The sequence below is a fragment of the Pelodiscus sinensis genome, chromosome 14, assembly GCF_049634645.1.
Source record: "Pelodiscus sinensis isolate JC-2024 chromosome 14, ASM4963464v1, whole genome shotgun sequence".
Lineage (NCBI taxonomy): Eukaryota > Metazoa > Chordata > Testudines > Trionychidae > Pelodiscus > Pelodiscus sinensis.
Window position 1 is genome coordinate 36154651 of NC_134724.1, and position 12838 is coordinate 36167488.

At 47.3% G+C, this 12838-nt stretch overlaps 1 protein-coding gene across 1 annotated transcript in view; it reads right to left on the reverse strand.

Annotated features, from left to right (window-relative positions):
* The window catches only part of SORD (sorbitol dehydrogenase), a 42071-nt gene that overhangs the window by 18316 nt on the left and 10917 nt on the right, over window positions 1-12838 (reverse strand). The window contains exons 3-6 of the mRNA XM_075897471.1: window positions 11071-11235; window positions 7692-7851; window positions 4422-4540; window positions 3918-3983 (exon numbers count right to left, since the gene is read on the reverse strand). Of these exons, the coding sequence (XP_075753586.1) occupies window positions 3918-3983; window positions 4422-4540; window positions 7692-7851; window positions 11071-11235 (510 nt within the window). The remainder of the gene's footprint in view (window positions 1-3917; window positions 3984-4421; window positions 4541-7691; window positions 7852-11070; window positions 11236-12838) is intronic.

A 12838-nucleotide genomic window follows, 5' to 3' on the forward strand; every position in this document is an offset into this window, starting at 1 on the left:
GGGGATTTGACATCAGCCTTCAACTTCCTGAAGGGAGGTTCCAAAGAGGATGGAGAAAGGCTGTTCTCAGTAGTGACGGATGGCAGAACGAGGAGCAATGGTCTCAAGTTACAGTGGGGGAGGTTTAGGTTGGATATTAGGAAAAACTTTTTCACTAGGGGTATGTCTAGACAGAGGCACAAAAATTAGACATACTGACATAGTCAATGAAGCGGGAAATTAAATATCCCCCACTCCATTAGAATAAAAATGGCTGCTGTGTTGTGCCGGCTCAGCTGTTTGTCGGCACAAAGCGGCAGTCAAGACGAGGATCGATCAGCAAGGAAATCCTTTACCGACCGATCCTGTAAAGCTCGTTGCAGGAGTCATAAGGGATCGGTCAGCAAAGGCTTTCCTTGCTGATCAATTCCCGTCTTGACTGCCGCTTTGTGCCGACAAACAGCTGAGCCGGCCAATGCAGCAGCCATTTTTATTCTAATGAAGCAGGGGATATTTAAATCCCCACTTCATTGACTATGTCTGGTATGTCTAATTTACATGCCTCTGTCAGCAGAGGCATGTAGTGTAGACATACCCTAGGAGGATGGTGAAGCACTGGAATGGGTTACGTAGGGAGGTGGTGGAATCTTAACAAAGCCCTGGTTGGGTTAATTTAGGTGGAATTGGTCCTGCCTTGGGCAGGGGGCTGGACTTGATGACCTCCTGAGGTCTCTTCCAGCTCTAAGATTAGGAAATATCTGGAGCAGAATCCCCTGCACTCCTGAGGGAACTCCTCTTTTATCACCCCCAGAGCTAGGAGCTACTGCACCTCCTGCATCAGAAATTGCTCATAAGAGGGAACCCTGAAGAGGAACGAGGAAGGGGGGTGGACAGGTGGTAGGGAACAGAACTTGATAGAATGTCGCATCCCCACTGTGCTTAGGACCCATTGATCTGATGTGATGTGCGACCAAGCACAGTGGCAGTGCGACAGACGATTCCCAAAAGAAGAGGAGCGATTCGGAGTGGGTTCTAGCACAATGTCCTCAGGTGCAACCTCAAACATTGGACTTTGGGCTCTGTGACTGCTTAGAAGGGCCTTGTTCTTGTCCCAAGGAGGAGTGTGGTTGGCACTTCCTATTCTTTCTCCCTTTTCATTTGCTAGGCTCATGCCATTGTTGAGGAGAGTAGAAACAGAAGGGAGGCTGACGTTTAAATGGCTTCTTCTGTGGGGTTGGGGTGTGAATTTCTAGGGATTTTAGTGTCACCCAAGTATCTCGGAGGCTGTGCAGGTGTGAGTCAGTATTTTCAGCAAATAGACCTGCACAGTCAAATGGCAGGTTCTGAATGGTAGTCTGTACATCAGGTGTATGCCCAAGACCTGAAACTGCATCGCATGGTTATTGCTGTGGCCACAGTTCTAGCTGCGGAATCAGCAGAGTCCAAGGCAGCCTGCAAGGATGTCCTATACACCACTTTTCCCACCTCCAGGAGAACGGAGAACTCCAAGCATGAATCCTATGGGAGGAACTCCCAGAATTTAGCCATTGTGCTCAACAAATTGAGGGCATATCAGCTAAGCCTCATCTTTGATTGGACACATGCAATTGCAGCCCCCTATGGTGTACACTTTGTGGCCAAAAAGTTCCAGCTGTTTGGCCTCCTTGGCCTTAGGTGCAGGCCCGGGCTGATTCTGGTGTACCTCGTGGTTTGCCACCTCCACAGCTAATGCGCCTGGTTATGGGTGGATAAAAAGGAGCCCATAGTCCTTTTGTGGGATGAAATATTTCCTTTCAACCCCCTTTGTGGTAGGGAGCATGGAGGCTGGCATTTGCCAAAGCACCTTGGTGTTAACCTGAATTGTTTTTATGAGAGGTAAAGCCACTCTAGATGGACCTTCAGTGGTGAGAATATCCACCATGGAGTCCAACTCTTCAACTACCTCCTCCACCTGAAGGTGCAAGTTCTGTGCCACACAGCAGAGGAGATCTTGGTGGGGTCTAGTATCCATGGTGCATAACATGGTCATGGAGGTGCCCTCCAGCATCACCTCATCGGGGATGAGGATAAGGAAGCACCTGGAACTGGCACCTGCCATGGAGGGGGCCAGGAAACTCATGGGGCTAGTGCCTGCTGCTGCTTGCAGTGCCATGAATGATGCCAACCAAGAGCAGGATCAGTACTTGTTATGAGTGGACGCTGAATGTTCATCCCCGGAGTCCTCCATGCTGGACCACAGAAATGTGAAGCCTGATGGTGGTGGGGAATGGTACTGCGATGAGGTAGAGTCACAACACAGCATGGCAGGCTTGCCCCTGTGCTGAATGGGCAGTGCTGCCATCAGTGCCACCATTGTAACATGTGGTGCCAGAATCAACACCGCCTGGGCACCAGAGGGTAAAGGTGCACATGGCAGCCCATAGGTCGGTGCCCTAACAGTGCCTGGCCATGCCAGAGAACGTGCCCTCAGGGGAGCTGTGGTGCCGACGATGGGTGTCCTGTGCTGAGCGCCCCACGCGAGTCTTTGTACGGTGCTTTAGCAGGCGACCAGCCCCTCTAGGGTTTCTTCCTTTTGAGTGGCACTGGAGATTGACAGCGGTGCTGCAGCTCAAACCCCTACAGCGAACAGAGGAGAGGTGCCTGTGGGTGCAATGCTTCTTCAGTGCTGAGGTATCTTGTATCGAAGCTGGAGTGCTATGCATCATCAGTGCCAAAGTCGGCTTTGGTACTCGTTGAAGCTGGAGCACCACTTCCATCAAGAGGAGTTTGAGGGGGCGATCTCACTCCTTTTCGGTTTGAGGACAAATGCTTTGACAATGGGGCACTTGTCGATGTGATGTCCCTCACCCAAACGCTTAAGACAATCGGCATGAGGATCACCCTCGGGCATATGTTTGTCACAGCTCTCATAGGCTTTCGACCCTTGAGAGTGTGGCATACCCTGGTAAGGGGACTTAAGTTGAGGGAGAGAGGATCCCGAACAAGTATACGACACTTCTATAATTACTAACTATAAGAACTATAACAACTACCTGAAACTAGGGTACCGAGATACTTGTAGTGCAAGAGACTGGAGCTGTTTGAACAACCATCACAGGGGGCAAGAAGGAACTGAGAGGATGGGGAACAGCAGTGTCTTCTATGCACCGCCATGGCAGTGCCACTCTGGAGTATTCCAAAGCCGACCCGATGGATACCGTTAGGGTAAAAGCTTTCCGGCAACCGTGCATACGGCACACACGCACAAACCTATTGGAATGCACATGAGCAATCACTCAAAGAAGAAACAACAATTGCAATGATGATGAGCACATGAACTCCTAGCTGTGAAGGGGACAGTTGCATCCAGTCTCTGGCCTGGGGAACATTTCAGTAAAACAGGGGTGGGGAACCTTAACCTCGGGAGCTGGATGAGGCCCTCAGCTTGCTTGGATCCAGCCCCCAAGGCTCGGGGCTCCCAAGTATTGGGAAGCCCGTGATGGTGCTCCAGTCCCCTGGAGCACACACAATCTTCTAGTCTGGGCTTACCAAGGCTCTGGGGAGTGTCTTTTTCCTTCTTAGTTTGGGGGGGGGAGGGCACATCACTGAGGGTTTGGGGATTTTTTTGTTTCTCACTTGTGCACAGACCCTGACTGATTTTTCTGTGGGTCAGTGGCCCCCGACACAAAAAAGATTCCCTACCCCTGCAGTAAAACATGTGCTAATGAAGCATAGTCCTATTTAAATCTGTATAGCTCAAGAAGCATACAGAAAAACTGGACAGCTAAAGATACCTGAATGCCTCATGCAGACACCAGATGATGATCTTCACATGGGTACCTAGCACAGCTTTGTCCTTACAACCTGGCATTTCTGCTGCTAATTTGCACAGCGACTGGCTACACAGGAACAGCCTTTTTCAGACATGAAGTGTTTTGAGGGTTAAAAGAAGATCTTACCAGTAATTGCTACTTGGGCAGCACCCATCATCTTCGCGACGAGCAAGCAAACCAGCCCAATGGGTCCTGGGCAACAGGAAAGGAAAAGGAGATATCAGAGTGAAGGAAAATCAGGACCACTGTGATGCGAGCGTACACTAAAGCTCACGGTGCTGGGGGTATAGTAATGCTCCAAGGATTGTGGCACCGAGCCTTGCTCCAGGTTTGGCGGTGAGGAGAACACGGCCAGACTCCTAGGTATCTTGTTACCACCCAAACTGCCTGTTGAGCCACAACACACACTTCAAAATCCATTTGGAGCAGGGCTGGCCAAAGTGTGGTCAAGGAGGGCACTACTGTCACAGGTCACCCTCAGCCTCAACAGAGAGGTGCTGGCCATGGAGACTGGAGTTATCAGTACACAAAGCTCCATTCTGAACCCTGAAACCAGGCTGGTCACTGTTTCTTTGCTCGATGCCAGAGCACTCACGCCAGGAGGAAAGCACAAGGCGGGTTATTCCATACCGGCTCCACAGATTAAGACTTTGGATCCAAGAGTGACCCCGCCTCGTCGGCAAGCGTGGATTCCCACAGAAAGTGGTTCAATGAGGGCTCCTTCTTCAAAGGTGACATTATCTGGAAGCCTGCAAGAACCAGAGACATACACAACGGTCACGGCAATGGCTTTTAACAGTGGCTGAGGGAAGCTGATATTTTATGATCCACAGGACCAGCTCAGCAAAGGTTAGCATCTAAGCTATGCCGGCAAATTCCCTTCTTGGAATAAAACACACACCTGTGCACTGCGTAAGAGGCTACTATGCAGCTAAGTATCTATCAGCCTCTGCAATCTCTCTTTGGACAGGCACAATTTAGGCACCAACCCTACAAAACATGATGCTTGGTGTTTGCGGCAAGGAGTCGTGAGGATGCTGGGGGGAAGAGGCCTTTCCTGGCTTTGTGGAGGCATATAGGGAAAAGGATTCTGCACTTTCAGCTTCTATCATTGGTTTATTCCTAGGGGAGAGGTGCTGCAGATCATCCACTCTTCAGGTTAACAAGAGAAATTTTCCCAAGGTGTCTCCTGTCAGACCCACACAATTCTATAGCTTATAGAGCTGGCCACTTCATTCACAAAACAAAGGGAGAGATGATCAGACAGCCTTCTCATTCACTACCCCCATCATATCCTATTGCAGGTCACTGACATGTGGGAAACATTTCAACCGGTGGATTGGCCTGAGATTTATATAAATGTCTCAAATGTTCAAAGAGTTTAATGCTTGGTATCTTTAGGTCCCAGCACTCACTCTCCCAGGAAGAATCAAAGGCCTTTGCTTTTCATAGTTAGTGGAGTACCTAACAGCTGGTACAAAGAGGGAGTCAACCCCTCCCCCAAACCACAGTGGCAGTGTCTGGTATGCAGTTGGAACCGGAGGAAAAAATGACAAAAGGCACATGGCAGGTGGGAGTCAGACCTTATGACAAGTCACTTCTGAGCTGCTACAAGAGAGATGAGCTCCAGTCCTGTGCTAAGGCAGACTACACTCTGTTGCTTTACAGGTCTAATCCTACATGATCCCCTTGAGCAACCAATTTCTTTTTTGAGGGGGAGGGGAATTTTGCCTGAGTAAGAATATGAGTCTCTGATAAAACTACCCTGCTGCTTTATCAGCCCAATCGCCAGTGCCATACTGCATATAGAAATGGTACTTCATGGGCCAGGTCTCAGAGCATAAGCAGCCCAGGAGCGTACATGTCAGTAATTCGTCTGAACAGTGACTAGTGGGGGAGGGAGTTCACTAATCTAACTTTTAAAGGAATCCATATTGCTGCCCAACTCCCAGGAAAATCTGATTAATGAAACAAAGTCCCTAGTGGTCTTTGTGGAGTCTTCAGCCCTTTGCAGCAGCAACCATGCTTGGAGTATGGAGTGATGAGAGTGAAACAGGAGGAACTACCTAGTTATTATACCTGTGTGGAACATTAGCACCACATGGGTATCTATATACCTGCTGCCAGGAAGACAATCGGGTTACGTCTACACTGCAGGATACTAAAAGCTAGCCCGTTCCACGAAGGGTAAGGGATGTCTCAAAATAATGTGTTATTTCAAAATTTGGTGCTGTGTAGACACGCCAAATTTCAAATTAGAATCGAAATAAGATACACAATTTGTGTAGCGCAAATTGCATCTTATTTCAAGTTTAGGGTGCTGTGTAGACACACCCTCAGTTACAAGTGCACACACCCATGATCAGTCTGTCATCTAGTCTCACACTTTGGAAAATGAAGCCCATAACTTGTTGGGTGAATCATTCTTGCCCATCTGTCAGGAACCATGTGGTTACATTAATAAATGCTTTCAAAGAGTCTGACTATACTCACATGGAAGGTGCTAGTGAAAGGCAAAGTGCGGTTTTTATTATAATCTGAACAAGGGACCAAGCCAGATGCTTGTTCCCTCCCTGTGCAGAGTAGGGCACTGGGTCTGTTGGGGCTCTGCAGCTGACTCACAGTGCGAAGGAGTGCTTCAATTAACGCATCTGAAAGAGAGTTCATCCTGCTCAGATAGCTTGCAAAGAGCCTTCATTCATGAAGGTTTGCAAAATGCTCCTAGTCTCTCCAGTAAGAGCCCAAAGTCCTGTCACTATGAGAGAACAATTCCAAGGCAGAAGGTCCATTTCTGACATCAGGAATGCTATTTCTAGAGCATGCCCAGGCACAAATGAAAGAGGAAGGTTTGTCTCTGGCATTAGTCAATTTCTGGATTTAGGGATTTGATCTTTCTTCAGTGCACATGGCACTCCCTGTTCCACAAGGGCCTCAATGGGGGAGCAGACTCCATAGATTAAATATCTACAGGGCACTGCAAACAGGGTATTTCCATGGGGTGGATAAGCTGGACCAAATTCATCCCTAGCACAGCTCTACTGAAGCCAGAGCAGTCGTGCAGGGATGAATTTGGACTGCTGGATTTCCTAAAGCTCCAATTCAGCAAAGTCCCATTGTATTGTAATCAAGCATGTGCTTCAGTGTGCCGCTGAACAGGAATGCTCATCTATTTAACTGGAGCCAAAATGAGTTTCTGGGAAAACTATTAAGTGACCTTTGGTATCAGTGGGGTCAAAATACTCCTCAGTGTTGCATGGAGGCTGGATTAACAGGAGTACTGGCTGCCTGGGACAATCAGGACCAGTCTGCATCTTTTCAATTAATGACTAAAACTGTGTTACAGGTTTAGCTGTTCTTGCAGTGCTTTCTACAGAGCAGCAATGGTGCTCGCTCTCCTTGATAGATGAGGCAAAGCCCTTCCTGCAGTTTCCAAGAGCAGAACCCAAAAAACCATCAGGCCTTACTTTGCCTTGTAAAAATAAGAGCAAGACGAGAGAGGGCATAAGAAAAGAAACCTACTACAGTTAAAGCAATGAATAAGACATTGGAAATCTGCGGGGGAGAAATGTCCAACTAGTTCCTGTCACAATATTTTCAGATACCATGGTAACGGGTAGAAATCAAAACAAACAAACAATCCCAGCTCTTCTACAGTACTTAGCATCCATAGCTCTCAAAGTGCATTACATAAGTGGTCAGTACAAAAAGTTTGAGATCCCAAACACTTGGCTATCAGGCCTCAATATAAACCCCACCTATGCTAGGGGCATCTCAGGAGAGAACAGGAACTGCTCCATGTAACTAGATTAGTATCCCTGTTGTACAAATGGCTGAAGGAGCGAGGGGGAGGAATACAGCTAACCCCACACAGGGAGTGGGCAGAGAGAGTGAGAGACTGACTTGTAGCAAAAGTTGGCGTTGTGTGCATAATATCGGCACAGGTTTCCGTCATCGGGAGGTGTCGCACAGAAGAAGATAGTCGGAGACAGGTTGTAGCGTCCGATTTTGCAGAACTCATCGATGTCTCGCGGAGCACCAGGCTCAATGGCCACTCGATCTCCTGAGTAAGTGAAAGCAGGGTGGGATGAGACCAGGAGTATGTGTGCGCGCACAACACCAGTGGAGAGCCGAGCGATCAAGTGGGATGCCAAGGAATGGAGAGATTTGCCCTGTAAACACCCACGCAAAGACAAAGACTTCATTGAGACACTTGATTCTACTTCCATAATCCATGCGATTGGACAGTGGATTTCAGACGACCGGTTATGACCCAGTACTGGGGTTGTGGAACGTCCGGCACTGGGTCTCATACCTGCAGGGGGATCAGGCAATCAGTGGAGGTGCTAAGGCAGCTACCTGCCTGTCCTTACACCACAGACTGTGCAGCAGGCCTGGCTCCTAGGTGGCATGGGGGGAGAGAATGCACAGGGCTCTATGCACTGCTCCGACCCCAAGCACTAGATCTGCATTCCTATTGGCTGGGAACCTGCTGCTGGCTGTTTCTGGAGCACAGCATGGTCTGCGGTGCCAGGAGAGGCAGGAAGCTGCCTTAGCACTCCCGCTACACCCCTGACCGGGAGTTGTTCAAGGTAAGCCCCTCTTGCCCCAGCCCTTACCCCCTCTCATAGCCAGAGCCCCTTCCGGCAGCTCAAAGCTCACATCCTCAGCCCCATCCCAGAGCTCACACTTCAGTAAAATTATGCTGCGTTGCAGGCATCAGCAATTTTCTTCAACTGGGTCATGAGAAAAAAAGTTTGAAAACCGCTGCTATAGAGGACTTACCATCCCAGGAACCCAGCCATATACAGGTTCATCAGGAAATAAATATGCATAAGGCAGGCAGACACTAAGAGGATGTAGGCTCAGTCACGTGCACAGCTAACTACATCTGCCTTTCAGTCTAATTATTGTCAACTAGAATATTTACCTGGCGTTGCTCAGGTCCTTAATTCACTTATTTTGGGGGGAGGGAAATAAAAGGAAAATGTACATGCTTTATTTAAATGATTGTATTTTTCAACACAGGATTATTTTTATTTCGGATTTCTTAAAAAAAGAAGATTGTTAAAATATTTCCATTCAATTGCCTTTTAGTATTTTTTAAAATGGGAATACCATCAGACGCATCTTTTTTTTCAAATTCCAAGGAGCACAAAGTCCCCTTATTGCCATGTGGGAGAGCTCCACATTTCCCGATCTATCCTTGGTCAGCTCAGAGTTGAGGAGCAGCAGATGTTCACCTGCTCCACAGTCATGTTTTCCAGAACTCCATAAGGGAGTATAAGAGACTCATCAAACATCGGCGAGGAGTCCTGTGGACTAACTGAAGTGTTGGAGCATAAGCTTTCGTAGGCAAAGACCCACTTCGTCAGATGCATGTAGTGGAAATTTCCAGAGGCAGGTATAAATAGGCAGGCCAGAGTCAGGCTGGAGATGACCAGGTGGATCCAATCAAGGAGGATGAGGCCCACTTCTAGTAGCTGATCTGGAGGTGTGAATTCACACACACCTCACAGGACTCCTCGCCACTTTTGCAGATTCAGACTAACATGGCTACCCCTCTGATACTTGACATCAGCAAACATCCAAAATGCTTCCAGCCTTTCCACTCAGCACCAGAAGCAAATCACTGGGCAAATCCCTCAGTCAGCTCTCTAGCTCAGGGGTCCCCCTGAGGGACTGCAAAGTGGCATCAGTGTACTCAGCACTGCACAGAACACAGAGAAAAAGTTAGTCCCTACCCCAAGATCTAACTCTGGGGCAAACTCTGCTCTGTATGACACCTAGTTAAACCTCGATTTACACTACTGAAGCCAACAGCCACTCCAGATTTATAGTGGTGTAAATAACAAATAATACACATTTCCTTCTAAAACAGCACTGAAACGCCAGTGCCTGAGGCTCCCAACTACTGGGGCATGTATAGCAAAAGGAAGTCAAAATATTGAGCTAACTGGATCAATAAAAGGGCTCACTAGCAGCAAGAGTGACTCACATGCATAGTCTACAAAGGCTTGGACAGCACGTTTGACACGTATCCATTAAACACACAACAGGGTATGTGTAACAGTCAAAACATATCAGTACTCTCACAAAGGATAAGGAAAGTGATTCCTGAGAAGTGCCATGAAGTCAGCTATCCAAAAATAGCAGTGAGCCTGACTGTTTGTGAGGGGAGAGTGTTGGCCAAAGCACAATGGATCTCAATCTGTCCAATGTACAGTAAACTTCTGATAATCCGGCACCTTTAGGACCCAGGGGGTGCCGGATTATCAGCTATGTCGGACTATCAGAAGAGGAGGCTATGAGGGGTCTGGGGTGGAGTGGGGTGGGAGGGGATGCCACCCTAGACCCCTCATAGCCCCCCCTTCCAATAGTCCGGCTCTGCCCCAGGAGTCCCCGATTCAACCGCTGCTGGTCAGTTTCAGCAGCGGCTGAATCTGGGACGCCTGCGGCAGAGCAGCCAGGGTGCTGCCAGGTTGGTCCAGTAGCGCCACCCCTCCGCGCTGCGGGACCAACCTGGCAGCACTCGGGCTGCTCTGCTCCAGGCATCCCCAAGAACATCTGGGGTGCTGCCAGGTTGGTCCTGCAGCGCCGAGGGGCAGCGCTACGGGACCAACCCGGCAGTACCCCAGCTGCTCTGTCCCCGGCTTCCCCGAGTCAGCTGCTGGTCAGTTTCAGCAGCGGCTGAATTGGGGAAGCCGGGCCCAGAGCAGCTCCAATTGTCCAGCTGCCCCGAGCACTTCTGGGTTCCCAATGGTGCCGGACCATCAGGAGTGCTGGAGCATTGGATGCCAGACCAATGGAGTTTTACTGTACTGTGCAGTAAAACAGGGACAGAAAACAAAACCCAAGAGGATACGCTTTGATTGTAGCATCTTACTTTAGGTTTGATTTCACTTGGAAGAGCGGGTATCTGGTTAGAAGGAACGGTGCAATCAGGGAGGAGAACAGTAAACCAATAGATAAGGACAACAGCTGTGTTTGAGACAGAGACTCAAACCATCTCATGAGACCCTGCTCTGGTTCCTGAACCTTGAGTTGTCTGGAGGTGGGATCTTCACATCTATTTAACCCAATATAAAGGCAGAGCCATTTGTTAAATTCATCCATAAACTAAAGGTTTTGGCTCAGCCTTCTCTGGTTTGCAAGATTCCTAATGTTTCATCAATGCACAACAAACACTTAGTATTTCCTAGCAAGCCAGCCTATTCACCTCATCACAACTGGGAAAGTGCTTATCTGGTAACCACTCACAAGACTCAAGGAAGTTGCTCACCTGGCTTCAGATGGGTTACTGATGACCCCACTTTGATGACTGTTCCAGATGCCTCATGCCCTAGCACCATAGGCTTCTTTACGATAAAGTCCCCAATTCTACCATTCTGCCAGTAATGAACATCAGATCCACAAATCCCGACCGAATGCATCTTCAGTAGCACCTCTGGCAAGGAAAGAAAAAGTCATAAACAAGAGACTAACTGCATGACAGAATCGCTGCAGTCTTTAGCAAGGTGAAGCATTTGCTTGGGGAAGGGTTTAAAGACTGACAAGTAACTGTTCTACAGAGGAACACTGAAGAGGGTCTGTACCCTTTTGCCTCTTTATGTGTAGAATCACAGAACACTAGAACTGGAAGAGACCTTGAGAGGTCATCAAGTCCAGTCCCCTGCAATCATGAGATGGCCAAGCACCATTCTAGATCATCCCTGAATGATTATCTAACCAGCTGTTAAATATCTCCATGTGATGGAGATTTCACAACCTCCCTAAGCAATGTATTCCAGGTCTTAACTACTCTGACAGTTAGAAAGTTCTTCCTAATGCCCAATCTAAACCTCCCTTACTACAATTTAAGTCCACTGCTTCTTGTCCTATCATCAGACATTTAGGAGAATAATTTCTTTCCCTCCTCCTAACAACACCCTTTTAGTTGCTACCATATCAGTTGTCTCTTTTCCAAACAAATCCAATTCTTTAAGTCAGTGTTTCCCAATTTTATTTGGTCGTGGAACCCTTTTAAACGTGAAAGAAGTTGAGGAACCTCTAACAACAGTCCTATATATGAAGCTGAAAAAATAGACCACAAATAAGTAAGGATAATAATAAACAAATGCTAAACAAGGTCTTGAGATCAACATTTAGTTTAATTACACATATTTAAAAAGAAAAATCACATTTAATGTGTACAAAAAATAAAGCTCAAAAACTAATCTACACCAGTATATTCATATTCAGTCACCCATGTGAGTATGTGGATTTACGGTGGGATATAACAGGCGATCGCACTACTGACTGACTGCGTGTGCAGCGCTGAGTAGTGACATCATCGTCCCCACTCTCTGGCTAAGCTGGCATTACACAGGGACATTTATTGTGGCAAACACAAATGAAAATTGTTTTCAATACAATTCATAAATGCTTAAATATTACTTATTTTTTAAATCATTAAATGTTATTGTAATGAAATTTTTTGCAGAACCCTTACCCTGGGGTTCCACGCAACACCATTTGGGAAACACTGCTTTAAGTTGTTTCTCATAGCTCATGTTTTCTAGACCTTTAATAATTTTTGTTGCTCTTTTCTGGGCCCTCTCTAATTTCTATATATCTTTCCTGAAATGTGGCACCCAGAACTGAACACAATATTCCAGGTGAGGTCTAAGCAGGACAGAGCAGAGTGACAGAATTACTTCTCATGTATTGCTCATAACACTCCAGCTAATGCATCCCAGAATGTTTGCTTTTTTTTTTTTGCTAGTGTCACTGACGACTCATATTGTGGTCCATTAAGGCCCCTAGATCCCTTTCTATAGGACTCCTTCCTAGACAATCACGTCCCATAAAACTGCACAAGCTTTTCTTTTAAATCTTAGCAGGTCATATTTCAGAATTGCGCTGCTAATCCTTTTCTTTGCTCTCTTATAATTCTACAGTTCCTCAGTGTCACACAAAGTAACATTTTCAGTCATAATTCTGTTCTCTCTTGGAGTAACTAAGTTGTGTGGTGATTTCTAGAGCTCAATTTAGAATAATCATGACTTTCT